General features: G+C 43.5%; 1 protein-coding gene across 5 annotated transcripts in view; it reads left to right on the top strand.

Moving 5' to 3' along the window:
- Nucleotides 1-27,096, top strand: part of Sipa1l1 (signal induced proliferation associated 1 like 1) — a 295,169-nt gene that overhangs the window by 186,031 nt on the left and 82,042 nt on the right. For all 5 annotated transcript variants that reach the window (XM_085697421.2, XM_085697422.2, XM_085697423.2 and 2 more), the window contains 3 exons: nt 11,658-11,788; nt 15,538-15,726; nt 26,412-26,586. In XM_085697421.2, coding sequence (XP_085553547.2) covers nt 11,658-11,788; nt 15,538-15,726; nt 26,412-26,586 — 495 coding nt within the window. The remainder of the gene's footprint in view (nt 1-11,657; nt 11,789-15,537; nt 15,727-26,411; nt 26,587-27,096) is intronic.

Raw genomic sequence — 27,096 nt, 5'->3', positions numbered from 1 at the left:
CTTCTATTTTTAAAGTGACTTTCTGGAGTTTGGTTTTAGAAACAGTTTTTCTTTTGCATGTGAGGGCAATGGGTTTCTCAGACTCAACAACTTTGCATTTAGGGGCTGATTGTTCTTTGTAAAGGTGGATACTGTCCTGTACCCTGTAAGATCAGCATGCTTGGCCACCACTTCCTAGATGCCAGTAGGTTTTCTCTGTGCCCCTCCCCACCGGTGAACACAGATGAAAATATGTCCAGTATTGCCAGATGTTTCTTTGGGAATTAATTGCCTCTGTATTACTTCAGAATTTTTCTAAGCTTCTCCGAGTGTTCGCATGTCTCTGAAGCCATCTTGTTCCGCCTGTTCTCGACACTGACTTTGAGACTAACATCTAAGTGAACATGCTTTGTGTTCACTAGTAGCTTTTGCTTGCTGGGCAGTTTAATAATATTCAGCATGAGCAGTTTTCAGCACTGGTGGACCAGGCTCTGTGATAAACCTTTGAGATTATGGTTTGTATTTCTGACTCTCAGTGCACATGAGGGAGAAGATGTGTTGTTATCACAGTTTCCGGAGGAGAGTTCTGGGGCTTAGACGATTCAAGGAACTCCTTTGTTCTGAGAGGGACAGCCGTGTTCTCTGTCACTCTTCCCTTGTCTCTATTATGCCAGATGAAAGAAAGGGGGAACCTTCTTTTAAGTATTTTTATCTTTCAAAGGTATGGAATCAGAACTCGAATTCCTAGAGTACAAAGTGAGTCGTCTTACTGATTCACAGAAGCTCATAAATTCAGAAATCCAAACCCAGCAGTTGGTGGGTTGGAGCCTAGAAAATACCCTGGTTCCAACCAGTGTAAAAGTGCTTAAATGGAAACACTGTCTAAAGCAGGTAATTGTTAAAAATACATCTCTCTGAGATATTTACAACATAGACATTGCTTCTGTGGGTTCCAGTGCCTTGCTGGCACTGGTTCTGCTGGGCACACGGCCTCATATTAATGGAACAAGCTAGTGATGTCCTCTAGCACGAAGTCTTTCTGTTATTCCCTCTCTTTGTCCAGCTGTCGTGCCACATCTAGTCCACAGCTTTCTTCTTAGTGGCTTGCCTCTGGAAAGTCTTTCTAAAGCTGCCAGTTTAGTTTTCATAGAAACTGTATTTATCTTTTATGCTCATTTAGTCAGCTTCTATAATTAAACTTCATAATTAAAATAAGTCAGCTGGCCTCAGCAGCTCTAGGAAGATGCAGTGAATTCTGCTTACATCATGAAGTCCAGCTGCTGGGAGCAGAAAGCGCATGTGGCACAAGAGGTGGCCAGCTTGTGCCCCTGGCATCTGTCAGCCAGGTGTTGGGGGCAGTAAAAAAATGGCTAATTCAAGAGGCCAGTCCAAGGAAAGTCGTGGAATGTGCCTGCTCATAGAGCACTGTTTGGGCTGCATGCCTTGGAATCTCTTAGCCATTTGCACATTATTGATGATGTCATACAAATGATGATAATTATAACATGAAGCAGAAATTAAACTCCCCCAAAGCATAACTGTATATAACTGAAATTTATGTGATGGCAATAATATAATATTATATTAATACAATAAAGTATAATTAAAATAACTCTGCCTTATAATTTTTATGTAGCTTTCTTTCAGTGAGATCTGTGCCTACCTCTTATCTCCTTCCCCCAATCTTTATGAGGAAAGAGTATAGCATAGTCAAGAGGAAGTTACCCCGAGCAACAAGGCTGTAGCACCCCTAGTGCAGTTGTCACCTCACACCCTTAAGCACCTCTTTCCATTCACCTGTTTAATGTGTTCCTGACTCTGCAGGGACTGTGGCTGTTTCCAGGGGAAATTAGTAGTATTATCATTACTACTATATGTTAGATAATATATTATTATTATTATTTCCTGTATTGAAACACAGCCTTCAATCAGCATCATATGTAATATTTAATCATTTTTAGCTGATGAAACTAATTGCTTTGATACTACATTGTTTTTATAAGCATTATTATTTTCTAAATTTAAACATTAGAGGTCACTTGACTCAGGTATAAAGGCTGAGTTTCACTGGATAAATGCTGGACCAAGAGAGGGACTCAGTGCTTTCCCCTTGGATGAGCAGTACGCCACCCACACTCTTCCTTCTGCTGCTTTCTCTTGTCCTCTCCTGTTGGGTTTTTCATCCAGCATGAAATGGCAGTGAGGATGTTGTTGAAATGTTGTATTTCTGCTTTGTTCTTTATCTAGTTTCCTTACTTAATGCTTTTAATGTTCGCATGAACCTGTCATTGTGGTTAAATGATGAACCATATGCTAGGCAATAGGGTTACATCAATTTAACTCAGTTGTATTCCTTCAAGAACATTCATAGTTTTGTGTTCAGTTTTTCTTCGGTCACCAACATCAAAGTACCAAGGAGATTTGTAGAGGGCAGATAGATCCTAACGCGGAGTGACTGGCTCCAGTGCTGCTGGTGGATAGCATGGCTTGTAGGAAGGGACTCTTTCCCAGCTGGTAGCTGTCTTAACTGGCCTCATGGTGTGTTTCAGGTTTTCTTTGGGTATTCAGTTCAGGCATATGTATTCTGGAATTCCAGTTGTGGAAGAGAGGTGTGCATGGATTGCTTTGATGTAGTATTTATTGGGACTGTGATTAAAAGTAAGTGTGTGTATGTGTATGTGTGTGTGTGCACGTGCATGTGCACGAGAAAGAGAGAAAAAGAGAGAATGTAGGTGGGGCATTGCTTGATGTCATGTTATAAAGGTGTTCTGGTAAGGCAGGGTTCCTGTTACCCAGTGACCAGGAAAAATAGCCGTTGTAGGCTTTTTGATAGAAAACAAAAAGTTAGCTTTGAGCCAGTGGCTTTATTGTTCTTACCTTCCTCTTCATACAACACACAAACGCAAATGTATACACACACGCACGCTCACAAGCATGCATGAGTACACAGTTGAGTATGCTGGGCCCTGTGATGGGGAGGAAATTTAGATTTCAGTTGTACCTATAAAGTCTGGTTGCTGCTTCTCTCTTTTCGTCTTACAGTCGGCCATCTGTAGCAGTGCTCTCTAGAACATGGCAATGACATGATTTGTACTAAAGTGACAGCTTCTGAGCTGATGTATCCTGTTTTGCTATCAAGAACTGTGTCTCATGTCCCAGTCTATTAAATGAGCATCATTAGGTCAGAATGAAAGCGGAGCAAAAAGAGGATACTGAGAGCCAAAGAGCCACACTGCTCCACAACCTCTAGCTAAACTCCCTAGTAATAGAGTAAGAACATCCAACAGGGAACAGGTGCCTGGCCATGTCACTTCCTTCCTTGCCCCATCCACCATGCTCAAGTACCAACTAAGGGCTGCTCTGGCAGAGTGTGGCTCACTCAGCTGCCTAACTGCCACAGATCACGAGGTCAGAGACTCAGCTAATTGCTTTTTTTTTTTGCAGGACTGAACCAATGGCAAGTTCTTCCTAAAGGGAAATCAGGGTTGCATCTCAATGTTGCTGCATGTAGAGGAGTATGGGACCCTCATAGAGCCCTCATTCTACTCAGGAAAAGAGCCAACTTTAAAAAGCATAAGTAGAGCGGGGTATGGTGGCACACACCTTTAATCCAGAACTCAAAAGGCAGAGGCAGGTCTAAATTCCAGGCCAGTCTGGTCTGTACAGTGAGTTCCATGACAATCAGGCTATATAGAGAGACTCTGCCTCAAAAACAAAACAAAACAAACAAACAAACAAAAGCAAACAAAAAACCCAACCCCCCCCCAAAAAAAGCACAAATAGACTTGTTTGTTATAGAAAATAATATGGTAATACAAAAAATAAAGTTTATTCTCTATGCACGGGTCTACCCCAAGCACTTTTACACTAGTTTTAAATATAGAAATAACCACATGTTCATTTCTTTACTTTTTTGGTGTTCAGATAACATTTAGTAACTATTTTGTGAGTTCTTCCCCTGCAGCTCTGAGGGGCTTTTGTCCCGTGTAGCCTCCCTTAACACAGAAGGGCTGAGGGCTAGTACTGGAAAATTGTGAGCGCTCCACCAGGACCTGTCATTGTGGGGTAAAAGGGCATCCAGCAGGGTAGAGAGTAGAAACCCTCACTTGTAACTGTGGAAATGCCTCCTTCCTCCTTCCAGCCCCATGCAACAGCCGTTCCTTTCCTGTCCCAGTGAACACTGAATTAGTCTTCCTTCCTGTCCTGCCCATCAAGGGGCCTTGACTGTCTCCCAAGCCCTGCTGCCCCTCCAAGGTCAAGCCCTCGCCTACAGCTCATCCAGTCACCATGGCACTCTTATTTGTATGGGACACCTTGGGGTTGTATTGAGCCACAACAATGCAAACACACCTCAACGATCAGGACCACAGGTTAGGTTGCTTGGGAAATATAAGTGAATGTTTGATGCTAATGTGTAGTATGAACTGAGGGACTGGGGTAGCCTATGTAGCTTCGGGTACTGAGGCTGAGAGTCCCCTGTGTATGTGGCCTTTTGTTGTTATTCTCCAGATACTCAGTAGTGTGTGAAGTTCCTTTTCTTTTCTCTTCTGGAAATGAGACCTGAAGTAACTGTGTGGTTACAGTGGTTTTGAGGGAGTGACCCAACCACCGGTTGATGTCTGTGGGCATAGACACCCTCCCTCAGTCTTGTTTTTCACTATTGTGGACTTGCATATGCATGCGAATGGTTTCTCTGCATATGAACTCTAGCGTTTTCTTAGCTACTTTGAACTGATAGATTTTTTTAACATTGTGGAATATAATTTTTGAATGATAATTGTTAGACATTTGTCATAGGCTGATGACAGTCAATAGAACACTTGTGAGTCTCTTACTCATTTGCCCTTTATTTAAACAGTTTTCTTTACATTTTTACTATGATCATTTTGATGGAGTTTATTATGGTCAACATAATTTAATAGTAAAATTTGCCATTTTGTGGCAAGTAAGCAGACTGTTGGAGCCTGCTTAAGCAAATACTGCTTTGTTTTTGGTTGACTGGTTGATTGATGGTGGGTTGATTTTTACAGTTCCAGGGTTTGAACCCAGAGACTTCAGATCCCTAGGCAAGCAGTCTACCCACTGAAATACGTCTCCATTCCCTCACAAGTTTTAAACAGCAAGACTCGGTTGCACTCTCTTCATGCCTTCAGCCCGCGAGCCTCCTTCCTTCCTTCCCTCACTCTTTCCTTTCCACACAGGGTTTCAGTGTCTCACTCAACTATTGATCCTGTCACATGCCCCCAGGTGTGGGATTCTGGGGAACACCACCGTGTCCACCGCCCCATTTTCCAGAGTTACCTGCAGAGAGGTGACTTAGAACCTCAGAATCCTGACCATTTCCTAAGTGTGGGCACTCACTCCTGCGCATCAGTAATCACAGGCTTAGTGCTTTGGGACAGAACCCTAGCATGCAGCCATCCCTGTACAGATGTCCCCATGGGTTCCCTGACCTTTTTACTATGGCGACTAGTCCTGGGCACTTAGTTCTCATAGAAGCTCTGCCCTCATGGTTAGAATAAACCCTTTGGGGATGAGACTGTGAGACTCTCTAATGGCACACCTCAAGTTTCTTTAAACCGCTGACCTTTTCTTACCTCTGCTTCTTCTACCATATATTTCGTTTAAAAAACAGGCGCGTTCCCACCTTTGTTTCTGTTGCTGTTATTCACAGTATGGAGATCTTCTAGCTTTGTCTTCTTCAATGGTAATGTTCGTAGTAAGAAAGCAGAACATAGGAACTGATTGAACCCAGAAGGCCGAAATGAAGAGCCCAGGGAAACCCATGTTCTTCTCAGGCACCTTCCTAGCTTCCTTCAGATTCTCTGGGAATGAAAATATTAGAGGTCAAAGTTCATAGGGTGACCTGTAATGACGGCAGCATATCTAGGAACCCGAAATAATAGTGTGAAATATGAGAAAGAATCAGGTGGTTACAATTTGGGTTTGTCCAACAGCCCCTGATCCTTTGTCTTCTAATAGACAATAGAGCCCATCTCTTAGGCTTACTGCGGGTGCAGCCCCCACCCCACCCCAATGTTTTACTGTCTTTTCTAGAGAAAATGGGGAGGGGTTCACTCTTCCATGTAATCAGTTGGGGGTAACTGTAAGATTAGAATGTGAGTGTTTTTATGGCTTTAATGTGTGTTGTCATGCTGGTTCCTGAAATGTTTGGGGCCCATATATGGGTTAGGAGTCCCAGCTCTACCAGGGGCTTCCTTGTATTGTTTTACTTTCCGTGTCAGAGGCATTTCCAGTTGTGCTAGGCAGAGGATAGTCAGTTTATCTGGTTGGTGTTAACTTGTGTTTTCACTGTTTATTTTCCCCATTTAAAATTTTAAGCTGATGATTTTATGTAAGTATTTAAGCCATAAATTATGCTTTTATAAGTTATTGAGTAAAAATTTGTGGTGCATCTTAATTATTCATAATTATATTCAGTCGAGAGTACAATGTCCTTAAGGAACTATGTAACTGAAATGCTAACACACAAATAACAAATACAAATACCAGTATGAGCAATCCAGAAACTGCGGTAGAAGGCTATAACTCTGTGGCTCAGCCTACCTTCTCTCCTTTGTAGTTAAAATGCCAGACATGACTTTTTTGACAGCACATATGTGTCCACATAACATAAGCACAGATGGAGTGGCTCCATTTGTTGCAGTTACTGGAGTTCCCAAGCCCTTCACCCTTCTTATTTCTAAGAATGTCAGATACTCAATATAATTGTGAATGTACTGGCCATATATATGTGGAATGTCCCAGAAATGATAGGATTCCTGAGTGTTCTTGTTAGATTTCATACTCCATAAGAAAACTTTGGGGGTTCCAGGCATGTCTCTGTAGTTGGTGTGTCTGCTGCTGAGTTTGGCTCCCAAAAACCATGTTAAGGTCAGTGGGCATGGTGACCCACTTGTAATCCCAGTCCACAGAGGTGCAATCAGGATCCCCAGAGCAAACCAACTAGTTGTCCAGCCAAGTGGCCAGCTTTCAAAAGACATGGTTTCAATATGTAAGATGGTGTACCATCTTGGAAGATACCCAACATCAACAACATAGTCCTCTACACACATGAACACATGTGCCCACCAATATGAGCATGCCTCCACACAGATAAACATTTGTCAGAATGTTCATTATGAGTAATGAAGATTGGGAGGAATCAGGTTATGGAATGATACTAATATGTTTCCTTTCAACACAAAAAATCTTTGCAAATCAGGAGTAAGGCAGAGCATGTGCTCTAAGTAGATTGCACACCCTGTGCCCACCAAATCGTGCTTAACTATTTGCTGTTTATAAAATTTTAGGAATACCTGGGGACATAGTGTAGTTATAATTGCTAAGAAAGTGGACTTTGATATCATTAGTGGATGCACCTGATTCTGGGGCTGCAGTTTAGTGCTTGTGACTGCCCAGAGCTCCCAGTTGCCGTGCCTCTGAAAGTATGATGACGGTGTCTTGGGTCTTTGCATGTCACCGTGCTGATTGGACTGTCATGCCTGGGTTATGTCATCTTCCAGCAGCACGCCCACTCCGGTCTGCAGCTCCCATCCTCACTTTTCTTCCTCTCACTTTCCTCACCCTGAATCCCTGTCCAGTGTAATCCCTGGTTTCCTTCCCCTCTCATTTTTCCACCCCAGAAGAAAGGCAGAACCAACTGTGCATCTGCCTGGAAAAGCTCCGTGTCTGTCCTTGCCAAGAATGGAGGTGGATGACTGAAGAGGGAAGAAAGCAAGACAGTCGTGGTGCACACCTTTAATCCTAGCACTTGGGAGGCAGAGGCAGGTGGATCTCTGTGACTTTGAGCCTAACCTGGTCTACAAAGTGAATTCCAGGCAGGCTTCAAAGCTACACAGAGGAGCAGAGGCTGGGATGTCAAGAGGAAGATGCTGAAATGGATAGACAGAGCCAGGCATGGTCAGAGACACCATGTAGAATCTGACACATTTGTCTTGAGATCAAAATCTAAAATCCAATTTACAATGGCAGTTTATACTTGTCTCCAGACAATACGTCACATTAGGAATTTTAAATTGAATGAACTTGTGTGCATGAGGGGTTTACTCCCATTCCCATAACTCTATAGGCAAAAAGAGGGGTTGTGTACCAACATGGCTTTTATTGCACAATTCTTACACAGCATGAGATTTTTTGAAGGTTCATAGTCTGATCCTGATAGAATGGGTTATCACAATGAACCAGACCATAACCTCTGTTTATACCCGTGGGACTCACATAGATGGAGACTGTCCAAGACACCGCTGTAGAAATAATAGCTAGAATTCCTTGTTTCATTTTTTTAAAATGATGTGTCTATACAAAGAGGCATGTAAGTTCAGAAAGATCTGTCTGGCCTTATCAGACAAGAGGTGGGTGTGTTTGAAGATAGAGCCTGAGGAAACTGTTTGAAGTTAGTTGACAATTATCCCATTACCCCGGCCCAGTTCAGAAATAGATGGGGAAAGCATGCACAGATATAGGTCACGTTTTGATGGTGACACCAAAACAGAAATGTATTTTTCATTTTCAGTCTTTAGTTTTATGATAGCTTATTTTATATAGAATTCAGTTTGTTTTTAAAATAATACTTGTATCTCCCAATTAATACTAAAGTGATTGTTTAAATTTGTACTTTTGTTTTATAATGGCTTCTACACCTTTGTCTTTGAGATACATGAAATATTTATTTTCACTTATATGTTGGGAATTCTTAATACTTTCAAAGTACTAGTTTTACTGTGTAAATCCTTCCAGTGCGTTCCAGTTTTTGGATTTTCTTTTAGAAGACACCTCAGGGCACTCTGGGTGAGACTGAGTTAGAGCATTCAGTCAAATGAAGTATGGCTGTTAGAGTTTGGACAACTGAAGAAGTTTAAATGGCCCTCATATGTGAGAGGAGAGGTCTGGTTCTAGAATTGCTCCAACCAAGTGACAGATCATAAAGACCTTTTAGGAAGCTATGAAAAATATCCAAGGCCTCTGAGAACCCATGAATGAATTTAAAACTTCATTGTGATTGGTCAGAATTTCATTTCAAAAGAAGTGTCTGACTGCACTGTGGAGGACATGAGGCAGAGATGAATATAGAGAGCGTGGAGAGACAGTAGACAGTTGAGAGATACTTAAGGGATTGCATTCAAGGGGTGTGCCTGATCTCACCTGGCGTCTGGGTGAATGTGGTGGTTGTTGGAACTGGGGCAGCTAGGAGTACTGCCTGGTTCCCATGGGAAGGTTCACATAGAACTAGCAGTTGAAAACCTCAGAATGGATAGGTTAGTCAAGAATAAGAGATAGAATCAAGCAAAAACAGCCAAAGTGGTTGAGTAATCAGATGATAATCAGGGAGTAAGAGTGTTCTAGAAAAAAAAAAAAAGACCATCTGCACTAGATGTTCAGAGTTTGAACAAAGTAAAGAACAAAAGCCCTGGTTGTTCTCCCCCTGAGGCAGCCATGTAGTGGAAGTGAGTGAGCTATAGGGATCTAACGTGAAGGCTCGCACAGAAGTCTCCCGTGGGAAGAGGAAACGACTGTTTACTGTCGAAGGGTGAGCAGAGAGAGAAACGGGGAAAGAGCAGCTAGAGAGGAGTCAGTGAGAGATGAGCAGGCAGTGACCAGGCCTCTGTGTGTTCCTGGAAGTGCAGAACGAGCAGAGGCCAGGATGGAGGGGATGAAGCTGGAGTCTGGCTGCAGGTGCATCTGTGTGCATCAAGGTGGCCTCTGAAACCCTTTGCTTTCCCGGTCTCATGTCGACGGCACTAGTGCTCGCTAAGGTTAGCCCTGCGGAAGCTGAGAGCTGACCAGGGAAGGCTAAAGGAAGGAGCCTCAAGGCAGAGGGCACTGATGACGAATGGAGTGCTGTGTCTCTGTGAATTTTCCAGCAGCTGGAGCAGCAATCCCACCCACCTGAGACACATGAACTGTGTATGAACTGGAGTCTTTGAACTTACAAGGAAGTGCAGTGTGTGTGGCCCACAGGCCCCTTTGACAGATCCGCTATTGTTCTGCACTGCAGGATTGAAGTCTCCTCCGAGGGTTTCTGAGTTGTCCCTTCAGTAAATGGTCTCGATGCTGTCTTGTTTTCCTTTAAGTTCTTGTCGACTTTTTTATACTATTTCTGTCTCCCACTCCCTGTTTCTCTCCTTGTCGTCAGTTGTCCTATCACATTGCTGTCTGCATGCCCTGCACCCTGGACTTTGTCAACACCGGGAATTATGTCTCCTCTCTGAATAGAGCTGTGGGCTGGAAGACCAGACAACCAAGCTTGTTAGAATTGTGTGCAAAGTAAGAGTAAATAATCTGTGAGTGTGGTTCTCATGTGCTGTGCTTTGAGGGTGTACATGAGTGTTTGAATTTGTGGCGTTTATCGGGTTGTTTCTCAGTTGTCCATGTATGAAATGCTTGTTGCCTGTATTCTCATTGTGCTTTCTTATTTTGAATTTCCATGGATTATAATATTTTCAGAGCCTACAGTGTTTGTGATTCTATCTTTTTAATTGTTCATTAGTATTTATTTGCAAAATATTTTCACAAGCATTTCCTAAATTTTAAAACCATATGCTAAATTATTTCTTATTATTCTCATGGATTTTCAAATGTGTATGTATTTTGTATGGGAATATCGTGTTTTAAATATGCATTTTGTATGCCAATAATGTACCATGTAATGACTTATTTATTCATGTCACTTGTAGATGACATAGAACAATAAAAAGCAAACGTTTTGGGAGTTTGGAAACTAAGTTACATGCTCTGCTCGTCACATATTTTTGTGTTGTATGGGTTTCCTCATCTGTAAACATTTCATACACATTTCAACAGTTTTAACTTTTAGAGGTATATGTCCATGTTCCAGTAAGTATCAGTTTGTTATTTTCTATAAACCTTTTCAGTGCTAAGGATTGGACCTAAGCCCTCATGTACACTAGGCAAGCACTCCGTCACTGATGCCAGTTAACTCAATGTTGACTTCCACCTGCCTTCTTGTTAGATGGAAACTTTCCCAGTACTTTGCCTCACCTCTGCCAAGGCCATGCTAACGCTTGGGACCTTGTACAGTTGAGAGCATCGGGAATCATATGAGTCACCAGGGCACACTGGTTGGCTAGGAGATGCCTGTTTTCCCAGTCCACTGTACCCTGTAGATTATGTGGCCACAGTTTATCTCATTCCATGGGAATTGTTGATAAGGCCAAGAACCCTGGGTCCAGCCGCCTACTGGGCACAGGGAGGTCTGTTCCTCTGAGCTCCTCTACCTGGCGTATGCTTCCTGGGAGCATAGGACTCAAGTGGCTCCTCTTTCCAGTGAAGGGACGTCACTTTAATCCAGGAGAAACTCCTCTCCTCAAACTTTGTTGTATATCTCAGTGATAAAGCCCTAACACCGGGTACATATAAGCTGTAGCCTACTCAGATGGTACGACATGGGGAGAAAGGAACTTAGAATAGTGAGTGTGGAATAGTAAGAACCCAGCAGGCCTTCTCCGTACTGTCTCCTCTAGAACAAGCCCTGGGTAGCCTTAGTGTTTCTTGCTCAGTGAAGGATGATAGTATTTATTAAACATACTTCTATCTTACTCATAATTCCTGGGAAGTGATGTTGAACCCAAACAGAATATGAGGGTTTCCAGTGTTAGATAAATGTTCTAATATCATTTTATCTTGTTTTACCTAAGAACACTGGAACTATTTTGGGGCTGATGAGAATCTTGGTCCCGTGGCTGTGAGCATTCGAAGGGAAAAACCAGAAGAAATGAAAGAAAATGGATCACCATACAACTACCGGATCATTTTTAGAACTAGTGAGGTAAGTTGCAAGTGAGTAAGGGTTGGGACTTAATCTATAGGAGTATCAGTAGGATAAGGTCACCGTGTTCCTAGAACATAGAAAGGCCTGTGCTGTTGGTGGTGGTGCCTGGGAGCGGGGTTGCCTACGGCTGGCTTTTCAGTCTAGCCCGTGGTAAGTGTGGTGAAAGAGCGGGGGTTCCCATGCAGAGAAAGAAGACAGGTCCAGAGGAAAGTGGAACCCTGAAAAACACAGATTGGAAGCATCTGAAAAGCCCTCGACACCTTGAGGAACCAGAGTCTCACAGATGAGAATCCCCCAAGACTTTGACCTTCCTCACCATTGACAGGCAGGCATTTATGGAGCCAGGAGGAAAGGAAAGGCTCCTTCCTGCTTCTGTCCCTTTTGCGTGTTCTCTGTGGCCCAGAGCATGTGTTGTCAGAGGCAGAGAATGATCTGTTTATGAGTGAAACAGGCTCCCCGAGGTCTTTACATACTTTTCATGACTTTATTTATTGTGTGCATGTGTGTGTCAGGTGAAGTTCAGAGGACAGCTGCAGGCCTTGCCTTGACTCTGTTCTTCCACCATGTGTGTTCTGGAGACGGACCTCCATTGAAAGACTTGACTACACATGCTGTCTCCACTGCACATCCTGGTTCACCTGCTAGAACTCTTAGGAGTCTGCATATGTGGGCTTTTGTTTTTAGATAAAGTTCAAGTTTTTAAGAAAGAGAGAATAAAATGGCTTATAAAGCATTTAAACCAGAAATCCATGTGGACACATTGGGGGCTCTGAGGTTCTTTTTGCCTTTTTCATTCCAAGCATGCATATAATTTATTCCAGCCATCAATGTAGTCCCTCAGCTCCTAATTCACTTTAGGATTGTTCTTAGGTATCAATGCCTAATACCCCTGAGGTATCAAGAAAATAATGGTTTTGAAATTGGTTTAAATAGAGTACTTGGCTTCATTTCCTTCATTGAATACAGGGAAAGTTTCAGGGGTTGACTTTACTTCCTAATTGTTTCCGAGCTTAAACTCTGGGGAAATTAAAAATAGGCATTTAAAGGCAAGGCCTGTGTATCTGATATATTGTTTGTAGTGGCCAGGGAGGAGTGAAGAGCCCACCTGTATTCATGGGTTTCCTGGGTCAGAGTTGATGGCTCAGAGTGAGCCCTTTTCTGTCTTCCCAGATCTAGTAGATTCTCAGTAACCCTATTCTTATTTCCAAGTGGTTTGTCTGTTGCTGTCTTTCTCAGCTATCAAGCACCTATCCCCCCATGTGTGGCACCCCCACCCCGCTAACATATGCACATATAATTCCAGTTGAAGCTCTGTTCTAGCTTTCCGGCCTTTTTTGTGGTATTGTCACCTTTACCATGATCCAGCCTCCTACATGGAAAGCTGAGGTGGATTCTTTTCTGTAGGCCGTTTCTTCTTGGGCCCTGCACTGATGCCCCTGAACTTGCCTGGCGTGCCTCCTTCCTGTCCAGTGGTAACTGCTGTCCTGAGCAGTACAGGGGGCCCTGCCTGAACCCCGCTGGCTCCTGCCTCTCTGCTCTGCTCTTTCTCCCATGCTGTAACTGTCTAGGCCCTGTCCCTCCTACTAGTCTCCTGTCACAGGCCTGGCCCTCTTCCTGCAGGGCTCATCCAGTGAGTCCTTTCTCTTGGCCTTTAACTGAAAATTTCAAGTGACATGCTGTTTAGAACGACATTGCGCTTGTTGTTTAGGGTCAAATTAATATGCTTCAGTCCCTGGCCATTTTTGTAATTCTGTTTGTTTGGAACAGAAATCCTGATGTCACACTGACTCCTTTCTTCTCCTTCCTGCTTCCAGTTTAGTCTGTCAGCAACCTTTGTAATCTTGTCTCCAAATACTATGTATCTGGAATTCAACCACTCCCATCCCCAAGGCTCAGGCCTAGTTCCACATCCTTTTACTCAGTGGGGAATCTCTACAAAATGCTGTCTAGAACTCTGCATTCTTCCTTTGGTACCCTTCAGCTCTCTCTGTCCTTCTGTAGAGCCCAAGTACTTGCTGACCTGGAGCCAGTATACCCGAGTTCTCCCCGATCCCCTCCTGTAACTACCTCCCTTGGCACTGTCTTCTCAGTGGGGCTTCCCTGCTGGACTCCGAAGCCTTCAAGTGTTCCCAGGGCCTCCTGCATTCTCCCTCTAACTTGTGCTCATAAGCCACAGGGTCCTGCGACGTTCCTCGAACTGAATTTTCTGCTCTCTCCCATTTAATATCTGATCCCATGCCTTTTTATTAAGACTAAAGACTGACTTGCATAGTGCACCTGTTTATTTTGTTTGTTTTCTGTTTCTCCCACTGGAATGTAAGCCCCATGAGGATGAGACTTTCATTATTCATTACTGTGCTATGGAAGCAGCCCCTTACTTAATTTCTCCAATTGTGCACATCATTTCTTTGGAACACCTGGTGAGATTGCACAGTGGAGCCAGGGGGACAAAGCTCTACCAGCTGCAGTCAGTGCCGTCTGTCCTTCGTCCCCAGCTCCGCCGCCTGGCTTTGCCTGTCCTGCCTCAGGTTCAGCTCAGCTGACCTCCTTTCCCACTCAAACCCTGACTTTTCCTCCTTCCCCCCTCTCTCCCTCCCTCACTCCCTCCCTCCCTCCCCTGTCCCTTCCTCCCTCCCTCCCTCTTTCCCCCCTTCCTTCTTTCTTTTTTTCCTGTAACCAATGTCTAATGTCACCTGAAATTTTTCCTAGTGGCCTGTCATTTCTTTTCTGCCTTTAGATTGTCTTGTTTTCTTCAGCGAACAGCCTTCCCTAAATTGTGTGTGTGTGTGTGTGTGTGTATTTCTCATGCCTCTTCCTGTTAAATGCCACACACATCCTCAAACATGTACTCTGTACTCTGTCAGCTGTCACTCACCTTACTACCTATTTAATGGAAATCTGTTTTATTTCTTAGATCATCGAGCTTTGGTTAAATTCACAAGCAGTTTTGCCACATGAAACTTTAATCGAGACTACTGTAGGCTTTATGCCTGGGTTTATGTTTCTCTAACAAATCCCTATTAATAGAGGGTGCCATTGCTTGAGGTTATGTTTGATAATAGCTAGAAATAGTTTAAGAAGTCTTTTCTCTTGCCGTGGACTATGTAATCACTGCTGGTATAAGATGTGAGCAGCTTTTCTCAGTCACATGTTGGGAAATTTAAGAAGTGTCATTTAAGAAGTGCACCATGTGAACTAGGTGGTGGTGGTGCACGCCTTTAATCCCAGCACTTGGGAGGCAAAGGCAGGCGGATCTCTGTGAGTTCGAGGCCAGCCTAGCCTGGTCTACAAGAGCTAGTTCCAGGACAGACACCAAAGCCACAGAGAAACCCTGTCTCAAAAAGCCAAAGAAGTACACCATACACATTTGAGAATTCTTGTGTGTCTCTAAATGGCCTCCCCCATCTTGTAGTGTGTTCCCTGGTACTGTGCAGTAGCCAGAGACCTTGTTCTTAGTGGTCCCTGTGAGGGCAGGCTACCTTTGCCACTTACATGAACAACTCAATGCTATAATAAATAGATTATAAGTTCTTTGACCTTGTGTGGAGTTTCTTAGAAGTGTTGACCTCATTTTCCATGCATCAAGTATTCTGTATCACTTCTCTCTCTCCTCCACTTCACTGACTGGTCAACCACCAGCCGTCTTATAGCCTGGGACAGAACTGCTGTCCAGGCCTCCAGAGCCCACGTCTATTCAGTATCTCATGCTATAGTGACACCTCACCATAGTCTTCTCTCTCTTGTAGCTCATGACGCTGAGAGGGTCTGTTCTGGAGGATGCCGTTCCCTCCACAGCCAAGCACTCAACGGCCAGAGGGCTGCCTCTGAAAGAGGTGTTGGAGCACGTGATCCCAGAGCTCAACGTGCAGTGCCTGCGCCTGGCCTTCAACACACCCAAAGTCACGGAGCAGCTCATGAAACTGGACGAGCAAGGGGTAGGTGTGGCACTGCGGGAGCCCATTCTTGCTGCTTGGGCTCCCTACTAGGTTTCCAGAACAGTCCGTGGTGTTTCTTCTTAGGTGGGGAGAGCTGTGCCATTTATTATAAAGGATACTCCCTGTGATTGGTCATCTGGCCGCTTCTCTTCTGGTTTCTCTGTGTCAAAACTGGTAGGTAGAGGGCTTTAGCCATGTTCAGCTTTTTCCATGGTCACCCACACATGTGATGGGTTTCTGAGTATGCAAGAGGAAGGTCATGGCAGTTAGAACAGTAACGGTAGCTATAATCATATTACATTACTAATAATTAGGATGATACTGACGAGCACTACTGAATGTGTTCTGGTTCTGTCGTAGGTGTTTCAAGTAAGTTATCCCATTTTATCTTCCAACCTCAAGAGAATGGTTCTGTTACCATCCCTTACCATCCCCATTGTAGAGATGGAGAACATGAGGCACAGAGAGATTACATAATAAATTCAGTTTTACACTATTTATAAGTTAGAGAACCAGGATTCGGACACAGTCATCTGCTGCAAGCTTGTGCTGCTAGCTGTTAACTATATTGTTCCTAAAAGCTTAGAGTTTAGGAAGTCTGATATTCGTAGTACTATCTTGTTTGGTTTGGTTTTTCGAGACAGGGTTTCTCTGTAGCTTTGAAGCCTGTCCTGGAACTCACTCTGTAGACCAGACTGGCCTCGAACTCGCAGAGATCCACCTGCCTCTGCCTTCTGAGTGCTGGGATCAAAGGCGTGCGCCACCACAGCCTGACTTCCTAGTACTGTCAGAGATACATTTTATCCTGGAGTTTTAAGCATAGAAATTTGAAACTAGGGTGTAGCATCACTAAAATGCTCAAGATTGCTGCCTCCATTTTCTGCCCCCGGTTGTGATGTCCTTTGGTCAAGGTGCTTGAGTGATTAGATGATCTGTGTAGAGGCCACAGACAGGAAGCGCTGCTGTGACTTGAAACCCTTCCTTTCTGACAGTGCAGGCCACGTTCTGCTCGGAGTCCTTTGAACACGCAGCTAATCTTCTAGCTTCTCTTAGCATTTTAGCCTCATTCTACCCTAGAAGTGGGTAAAAGTAGCTTGAATGTTGCATGTAGATTTTGGCCAAGTATTGAATAGAATTTTGTGAACAAGTTTTGTCTACATTTTCTTAATCAAAAATTCTGATTTTATTAAACTGAAATCGAACACCCAATCCAAGGTACTTTAAGCCTTTTTCTTCTATTCAGCGGGCATACAAGATGGACCAGAAGCTGATGCAGCTTTGACTCCTTTTTCTCTCGCGCTCTGCACAATGCGTGGTAGCTAATCTTGTGTGTGTCCATCTTCGTACTGTGTAACTTTGGAGTACGTTAAATGCTTTAGAAGGTGGCTGCTGCATGAACTGGAGCACTCCGAGCACTGTCTCCCAGCACATATCCTGGATATTAATAAAGGAGGAGGAACTGGGATGGCTGGGTTCAGCTTTTTTCAGTTATTTCAAATTACTGCACTTACCCAGGAGGCAGAAACCCACTCAGGCATTGATAACATAGTCATATACTTAACCTTCTCAGTCTCTGCACGACAGATTACTTCATATAAAGAAGGTGTTTTATTACCATTTCCCTTGTTTTAAATATATTAAATTTAAAATTTCATGCTCCAGTTGTGGATCTTTATGGGACGTTTGGCACATTTTGTGTCCTTTTAGTGACTGCAGTGTTGGGCCGCAGATGGTGATGAGCGTTTCATGGTCCCTCCAGCGTAGGAAACATAAATGGAATGCCATAATGAGTTCAACTCAGTTATATTTCATTCACAGAATTGGCCATTATTATGTAATTATCACTTTCCTTTTCTTAGTTAATAAAATATTTCTTCCTTCATAAATTACTAATTATAATATATGGTAATTGTTTTCTTTAGTTAAGCATTATAATATGACCATCAGTGGATCTCCATGATTTTACTCTAAAAAAGGTGTCTGAAATATGCTATTTCATAAAATAGGATTTTAATGTCACGCGGCCATTTTCGCCAGGCAGTAGAATCTAGCAATTAAAGCGTGGTATTCTGTGTGGTGAGCAGCCCCACATCTGTACTTAACTCTTCTTCTTTTCCCCATGCACAGCCTTCCCGACTGGAGTCCAGGAAGGAAGGAAGGAGGGATGGAGGGAGGGGGCAGGTGCAGTGCACAGCACTGTTTTCCATCTGTCATTTTAATTTAGGCTTTTTGTATGTCCTTGTATTAGATTCTCAGTGTGATACCAGGAAACTGGACTCACTAAAAAAAAGTCTTTTAAATCTCACTGTATTATCTTTTCTGCCCATATTAAACTGTTAATATAAATATGCCTGGAAAAAGAAAACACAGATTCGTTCACTATATTGTTGTTTTTGCCTTTCAAATCCTTTGTGCTTGATTCTCTCTTTGCATGTACATAAAGCGAAAATGGACCTTGGTTTTGTAAGGTATGTAACAAACGCCGCACGAGCTCCTAGTCGCTTGCTTGTCATTTGACTGGCAGAGTCGTGCGTGCAGCAGTGGAGGCAGACATTTTGATTCCTGAGGAGACTCATTTGAGGCATGAATATATGCTCTTTTAATGAGTCTCTTCCCATTCCCCTTGCAATCTTTTGGGGGTTTTCGCTCTTCCTGAAGGGCCATTTTAATTCTATTGTTATACAAAATGAGGAACTATAATTCAGTTGGTGGGGTTTCTTGCCTCCTGTTTATTGGGGTTCAGAAAATATGTTCCAACTTTGGATTTAGTTCACCTGCCTTATTGTCAGGTTTTCGTTACCCAATTGAAAGCATCTGTAGGGTAGAAGCAGACTACATAGATGTGCTTTGCACTATTACCACGTCCTAATCACTTTCCTGGCATTGCCTGATTTCATCCTCACAGTGTTCCTGAGCAGTTCGCTCCAGTCAGTGGCCTGTTTTATGTACAAGGCAACTGAGGCCCCAGAAGCTGGGGGCATTTTCTGCCGTCTCACCCCTGTCTGAGGCTGAGCACCAGCTATAGATCTGCAGAATACTGCCTTTTTAAGAACTGCAAGTTTCCCTTTACTTTCTCTTGGCTTGAATTACTTTTGTTCTTAAAGGAAATTATGAAGTGCTAGTAATTTCAGTATCTATTCCATGAACTTTTAAATTGTATGACCAATTCAGTCACTTTTAAATTACGTCAGAGTCTTTTCTCCACCAGTCATTGAAAGCTGCCTGTCCTATCTATTGTTTTGCATGGGGAATGAGAGATTGTGTCATGACCAGTTTGCAGGAGTTGAGGAATGTGTAACGCTCAGTACAATACTGGGCACTTGAAATAGAGTCAGAGAACCTTAGTTGTTAATTGATGGTTATAAAATGATCACTCGTTAGTCACCTTTTCATGCATTATCTCCTTTAATCCTTGCAAACCTCCTATGAGAGCACGCCTATTATAAATGAAATATTGCACTTCCACAGGGGAACACACCTGATGCACTCCACATACCAGTCCTTAATGATTGATAAAATTGTGGAAATTGTGAAAATTTCCTATTGTGGAAAATAGGCTAGTACACAGCCCATACCCATGAAGATGCAAGGTCACACGTTTCTGTAGTGAGGGGCTGCAGGCTAACCCTCCTCCATCACGTTACTATAACAGAGGTCAGGCAGCCAGGCTGTGATGTCGCATGCCTTTAATCCTAGTACTACTCAGGAGACAGAGGCAGGTGGATCCTCTGTGAGTTCGAGGCCACCCTGTTCTAAAGGGGCTCATTCCAGGACAGGCTCCAAAGCTACAGAGAGACACTGCCTGGCGAACAAAAACAAACAAACAGACAAAAAACAAAGAAAACAGAGGTGGGGCTTAACGTAATTCCTGCAAACAAGGAGATGTGGATGCAGATTGGCTGACAGGATCAGGATGAGGCGCCTCCTGAAGGGGAAGAGGCTTGCATCAGGCCTGAACATAGTAGAGGCTTAAGGTGTTAATGGAATAGCAAACAGGCTCACTGAACAGGAATGCGGAACACACACAGGAGGGCAGTAAAAATAGAAAACTTTGGTTGAGCAGTGACTGATCCAGGTACTGTGTGAACTCATTTACATGAGTTATCCAGACACACAGATTCTCAGCCCACCTTCCTAACCCAGTGCTGCTTGTCCCATTGTCCTCCTCTTGAGTGAGGAGGGGCCTGTAAAGGCTCCGGTATCCAGTGTGAAGTAAACCCAAAGAAAATAGACAAGGGCTGGCTTACCAGTGTCAGAGCCACACTTGCAGCTTGTGTAGAAGGAGTCGACAGCCCTGCTTCCACTAGGACATGCCAAGTCACACACACTCAGTGGAGACTATGCCTAATGAGCACACATTTTAACAGGTGTTCATTTAAGATACTCAAAATGAAAATGGGTTGTTGGTCAGTTTTGAAAACAATTGCTTTTCAGGTTGTAGAAGTTAAAGAGGAAGTGTGGTCATCTTACTCACACCTGCAGCACATGTGCAGAATGGCTGGCAGGGAAAGGGCAGAGCTTTTTCCGTAATGGATGACACTGATCCTTTGAATGGAACTCTACTGACTTTGCCTGTTCACTGCCACAGTTCATTATCTTATTGTGAGGCTAAATGAGTTGGACCAGCGATTGTCGTCTTTATTCAGGTGGCCTATTTTGAAAAAAAAAAAATGACCCACAGGGGAAACATTCTATCTAAAACCAATTTTCTGTGAAGGACGCTTTGGCAGAACAGTGACATCCCCAGAATTGAAATCTCTTCGATTATGAGGATACCTGGTGCATGTTTGATGTTCATAGGGTACCAGGTGACTCCAGCTGCATCCTCAGGGAGGATGTGCACTTAAAAGTCATCAGAACAGTTGTTCTTTGTAGCCCCACCCATGCTTGCCTGAATGTGACTTGATTGCATGATAGGACAGGAGGACCCTATTGGTAATGTCACTGATGGCAGCAGCATTGGCAAACCAACGCTCTAGCAGGAAAACAGTTTGTACTGACTGAGAGTGGCAAGCAAGAGCCATAGACAGCAGGGCTCATTCAGTCTGAAGGGTGGCTGGTTGGGCACACAGTTCAGCCTTCATTCTTTTAAATTTGGGGTTGTCTTTGAAATTCAACTTTGAAGTGAAAAGTTAGGTATTCTCTCTCATATAATCGGCATGGTGTCTTCAAACAGCCCAGAAATCCAGATCATGTGACCACACTTCCCTGAGAATGTCAGTTCTTCTCTGTTGCTTATGCTGGTAGCACGTTCATGGATTCCTGGTGCACATTATTATTGTGTTTTCTTACCCAGATACTACCAGTATACACGTGGGGTTTTACTTTCCTGTTTCCGTGGGTTCTTCCTGCTTTCTTAGTATGTTTTATCGACCCTTCCATGCATGCAAAGTCTCGTCATTTTTACTCTGCTTAATACTCTATTGTGTTGCTCTACCACTAAGAAATTAATCATTTGTTTCTCTGTTGATGATCCTTGGAGTTGATTTCAGTCTTTTATGGAATATGCTCTAATGAAGACTTTTTCCTGTACAATTGAAACTCACCTCAATGTCAGGTTAGATATATTTATTATCAACTTAATACCATGAGATCTATCTTTTTATTTTTGGAGAAATTTTGCACAATATATCTTAGAATAACTTTAGATTATGTGTGTGGAATATTTTCTTTGCATTATGCCAAAGACAAAAATAGATTAGCACATAATCTACAAGTACACATAATTTTGAAAGTATCTGTCAAAAAAACAACAACAAAACAACCAGATTTTCCTACCCAATATATCTTTCCCTCCCTCCCTTTCTTTTGCACTGGATTTTTGTTTGTATTCCCAATGAGGACAAAATTCCAAAGCAGCGCTTTACAACTTTCTGGTACTAATATTTTCCCAGTCTCTGCCATTCTTGTTGGGAGACAGTAGAGATTCATCTTTAGGAAGAAGTTGAGAGAGTTATGTTTATAGAGACCAAACCAAAGTGAACGATATCTGTGAATCTCTCCCAGCAGGCAGAGGAGCTCCTTGTAGACCCCCCTCCACCTGCCCAACTAACCAAGGAACTCAACGAAAGAACATTTTAAAAACAAATTCTTGCTCCTGAAAAGATGGAAGAATGCCTCCCACTCTTTCTGCTCACATGGCCAGCAGTCCTGGACATAATACGTAATGAAAGCAGAAGAGACTTAGGAGGTAGACTGGCTGAAGGTCTTGGGGTCTGTGGATGGCACAGACCATCTTCTTTCCGGCTCCCAGTTTGGAATGGGAAGAAACCAAACACTTTAGAGTCCTGATAGGCATAGACAACATTTTAGAAAGATTTTATGAATTAAAAAACTAAAACCATCAACAGAAGATGTTTGAATAGCCTCTCTGCACTTGGGGGACCTGCTAAACAGAACAGTTGGGGAGCTGGACTCAATCCCTGTGGATCCTGTTTTCCACAGTGTGGCACTAGACACTGGATACTTAGGCAGTCTCTTTAAGGCTTACCTGCATTTTTTTGAAACCACAAGGAGGACAGGAATGATGCTGTCCTGCCTGTCCAGCCACAGTAATATCACGTGGAGGTCTAGTAAGCTGCTGGAACTTCCCCTGTCCATCAGTGGTTCTCCTCCTCCTCAGAGAGAGAACCTCTCTGTCATCCACAGTCTTAGGTGGATAAAGTACCTGATTTCACCCTGGTATTCTCCCTGCATGCACTGTACACCCTGAGCGCTGGTAGGGTTTTTGGTGCCACTGATGCAATGTGACCATTGGCTCTCGGGAAGATGACAGAAAGGCTAGAGTCTATAGAGACCCCAGAGAAGTTACATCCAATGCTTTAAGAACTGTGGCAGGGAAAGATCTCTTAATATGTCACACTTCATAAACATCTCAATTGGACATTTAATTCTAAAGGTTTATAAAAACATGATTGTCCTTGTGGGGATGACCGCCCCAGTGTTCTGTGGCCCTTGCTGGGAATATGGGTGAAACACAAGGCTTCCTAAGATTTGCCTGAGAGCCGCCTTACTGAAATGTAGTCAGCTGATCCTGAGCCCTGGCTGGATCTGCCCTCCTTCCAGGAATGCAGGAATTTGAGAGTCACCATATTACCTAGAAACAAACCCTTTTGGAGTGCAGCAGTCTTTTTAGATTTTAGAATATTTCAGTGGACTACTGATTGAGTATCTGTATATTAAAATTCAAGAACACTCATATTGTGTGTTTCTCAATTCTTTGTGAAAGGAACCAGTTTGGTACTCTTGGTTTCAATCAGTACCAAATGGGTTGAAAATGGCTCCACTTTGCTGAGATTCAGCTTTTGTCCTGTTGGACTGACCACTTGGTGGTGCACACCTTTAATCACAGCACTCAGGAGGCATCGACAGTGGACCTCTGTGAGTTTGAGGTGAGACTGCTCTACAGAGTGAGTTCCAGGCTAGCATTAAGTAGTACCCCTGTCTCAAAATACAAACAAACAAGAAAAAACAAAGAAAAACAAAACAACAAATAGACATTTGCTGTGTGACCAGTTACTTGGATCAGGGCCCCAGAGGAGCAACGTGTCTGAGACACAGAACTGTATTCCATTACTGAAAAGTTCAGACATGCTCACCAACAAAATTACACTGCATAGACCCACCAGGGTAGTTCTCAGGTCATTGTTGCTGTTTTGCATTTTATGTTTAAATATTATATATTCCCATTCATAGCCCACACAGATATATTTTTGCTTCTCGGAGAAGACAAAGATCTATTTCCTTGAACTACTAGCAATCCCATGGTGCTTGTGGCACTCACAGATACTGACACAGGTGTCACCTGTCCCTTCTCTGGGCATGCTTGTGTTCCACTTCCCTAACTCCTGCACAGTGCCACAAATACCAGCAGGAAACATTGTCACTAGCTAAGGATTTGAGGAGTCTCAAGTTCGGAGAATGCTACTTACGTTGGGTTTAATTGGAACAGAAATCAAGTTTATAGTCATATTGTCAGTTTAGGAGAGCAAGCAGGTGGCATCTGGCACAGTGTTGAACGGAAGAAAATGTGACAATCTTGCAGATCTCCTAGTCCTCTTCTAAAGCACTCTTCCTTTCAAGCCAGCGAAACCAGAAACCAGCTGGTTGTCTGTCTGCGGGTGGGACTGACCATAGTATCCCGTAAGTGAGAAGAAGGCACATTGTTTCCTCTCCTGGAGTCTGGCTGGCTGCTACCTTCAGATTGCCTGGTTTATCTCATTCCACAGTGGACTCTTTTTAACACAATAAGTGAATCCTGTTGAATTTCACAGTGGAACCATAGGCCTGGAAGGAGTTCTTTAAAATCACCTACAAACCCAGAATGATAAAATGTCTCCCACCGAGCGGGGTGACTTTTGTTTTGTATGTGTGGCCTGTGCAGGCTGATCTTGGAGGCACAACCAGACTGTGGGACTCAAAGAAAGCTCCATCCTGTCTCCAGATCACTATCTCTCCTGCCTCTCCCTGCATGGAGGAGGTGAGGCCACTCAGACCCAGTCCTGGGGCTGACTGTGCTAAGGACTGCCTTTGTAAAGGACAGAACCTGCCTTCTCTAGTCTTTCTCAAAGATCTAATAGGATACTCAGCTTGGTTCTAAATCAGGCTGCAGCCTCTCCTTGTGAGGGTTCTGTTCTGGCTTTAGCCACATTCTGACAGTTGGACCATCCAGCTGAGCTGAGATAGGGCTTGAAATAACCGTGATTTTACATCAATATTTTGTTTGCTTTCCTCCCCCCTAAGTGTGATATACAAGACAAACAATCCAACCAAATATCTGCCTGTTCCAGTTAAAGTGAGGCAAGGGTACTGCCACTTTCCGTGCTACTTTCCCACAGTCCGGCTCTCGTTTATCTACTTGGCAGCCTCTTGCCTCTGCCTTTCCTTTGTCCCCGGAAGTGTAGGGACAGTGAGCAGAGCGGCTCCTGTGCAGCTGAGCTCCTGTCTGGGGCTGAGGAACTCTCTTGTCACCTAAGCCAAACAAAAGGAAAACCAGGCAAAGGATTTCTTTCTGAACCATGAGATTTAGAACGTTGGTAAAGGCCCAAGGCCTCAAATAGTCGGACCTGAATATGCTTTCCGAATTCGGGAACTTTAAAATTGTAGAAGGTTAATAAAATACATGCACAACATGCTAATATTTCCAGTGTGATATGGGATAGCACCCCACAGTCAAACACATGAATATTTATGCAGGGGATATATGAATATTCATGCAAAGAAGAATAAATTAAAAGTTAGATTGTCAATCCTTTATCAGTTTTTGCTGCCAAGTATGTTTGCTTAAATTGATTTATTTTTCAACTTGAGAATTACAAATAAATGGCTTTGGACCCATGTGTTGAATGGCACATACAGAATAAAACAAGGCTGTTAGGCAGGCTTAGCACTGGGAGGTAGAGGGCTGGTCTCTTGTAAGATCAAGGCCAGCCTGGTTTACATATGGAGTTCAGGCCAGCTGGGGCTTCACATAGACCCTGCCCAAAAAAAAAAAAAAAAAAAAAAAAAAAAGAAGAAGAAGGGGGACTTCCTGCTGCGCATGTTTCTGTTCCTGTCCTATGAGTGAGCTCAAGCCAGTAAGCTGTTCTGGGAATCAGATGATAAATTCATGTTTCATATTGTATGTGGTGTTTGACAGATAGCAAATCAGCCAGGATAGACTGATTACTAAAACTTCACCTTCCCAGGCTGGGAGCTGCACCTACACTCATGGCTGCTTAGGAGGCAGAAGTAAGAGAGCTGTTTGAGCTCAGGAATATGGGACCAGCTTTTATTCATGTTAGGCTGGAATCCAGTTAATGCTAGGCAAACACACAGCAAACACCAGCTCTTTTCCCAGAGGACATCTCAGATGGGTGGCTGCAACACCTGTGAACGCTGTTTGAGAGCTCTGCACTGGCCACACTAGATCTCAGTGTCCACATTTTTAAGTGCAAACTTGCTTTTTGTTGAGAGTTGTAAGGTGACAGAGCTTTTCAGTGATGAAAAGGTGTCTTGATTACTGTTATTTCATAGTTCAGTCTTGGGACTGCTTCACCGTAAGTGCAGTGTGAAAGGTATTTGCCCCCAGCTGATCTGCTATTAAGAAGTCCCTCCAGAATCCCTCTCAGGCTCTTGCCTTGGAGCACAGTTTGGAAGGGAAGTTTCTCTAGCTGTGTGCTGTGACACTGGACTCTACCCAAGTCTACATTAGAGTCACAAATGGTGCTGCTGCAGGTTTGCTTAAATTCTTAAATTCTAAGTTTATTAATGGGCCTTTTAGTTTAAAACAATTTATTTCAAAGCACGTTTTGATAAATAGACTTCTGCTTTTAAATGTGTAAAGGCCTCAGATTTGTACAGGGAAAGATCATTGATTAATTGGCTGTTTTGGTCAGGCTGTTCATCAACCTTTCATAGTTTGTAAATCGTGAAAGAAATGTCCTGAAGCCCCTCCGTCTGCTCTGATGCTGTGACATGACACGCAGCAAGTCCAGCTCACGTTTTTGTACCTTTTTTTTTTTTCTTAGCTCAGGAGGTTCACGGTTTGTCCCACTGTAATTTTGAATCTGAGGCAGAAGAATTAGAAGGATTTCCTGGGAAGGATGCTAGCTGCTTGCTGGGCCTGTGCCCTGCAGGACTTATCAACGCGGGAGGGTAGAGTATGCTGGTCGCTACTAGTGTCACCGTATCGCCTGTCTCCACAGCTGAACTATCAGCAGAAAGTGGGCATCATGTACTGCAAAGCTGGCCAGAGCACCGAGGAAGAGATGTACAACAACGAGTCTGCAGGTCCAGCCTTTGAGGAGTTCCTTCAGCTCCTGGGAGAACGAGTCCGGCTCAAAGGATTTGAGAAGTATCGTGCACAGCTTGACACCAAAAGTAAGAAATACTTACCTTTCTGCTATGCTTGATTACCCTTGCCACGCTGACGTGCATCTGCTAACTCATGTAGAAAACGACACTGCCGCTTCCTGCAGAAAGCTGCTGGTGAAGGGGGGGAACAGGCTGGGCGTTGGAACACTAGAACTGTCAGAGACCATCACCCAAATGGCTGGGAGGGGACTGGAATGCATTGCTGTCCTCAGAGCTGTGAGTGGATCAGGGCAGGAACACAGCTGGTGCACAATTGCACCAGAGTGGAACCACAGCGATTTTACCACCAATCGCTGAATGTTAGGGGATTTAAAGATTCAGAACCCTAATCTGATTGTAAGACCTGGACTTGTTTACTTTTATACTCTTTTAATATTGTGTGTGCATGGGTTTGGACATGGTTTATGTGTGTATGTATGTATGTATGTGCACCACACGTGCCACAATTGCCTGTGGGGGTCAGAGGACAACTTTGTGGCGTCTGTTCTCTCTTTCTCTCTCTTTTAGTCAGCATCT

This window comes from Myodes glareolus, chromosome 11 (assembly GCF_982192425.1).
Source record: "Myodes glareolus chromosome 11, mMyoGla1.1, whole genome shotgun sequence".
Lineage (NCBI taxonomy): Eukaryota > Metazoa > Chordata > Mammalia > Rodentia > Cricetidae > Myodes > Myodes glareolus.
The sequence above is the reverse complement of the archived record's forward strand: the minus strand, read 5'-3'. Positions and strand labels throughout refer to the sequence as shown.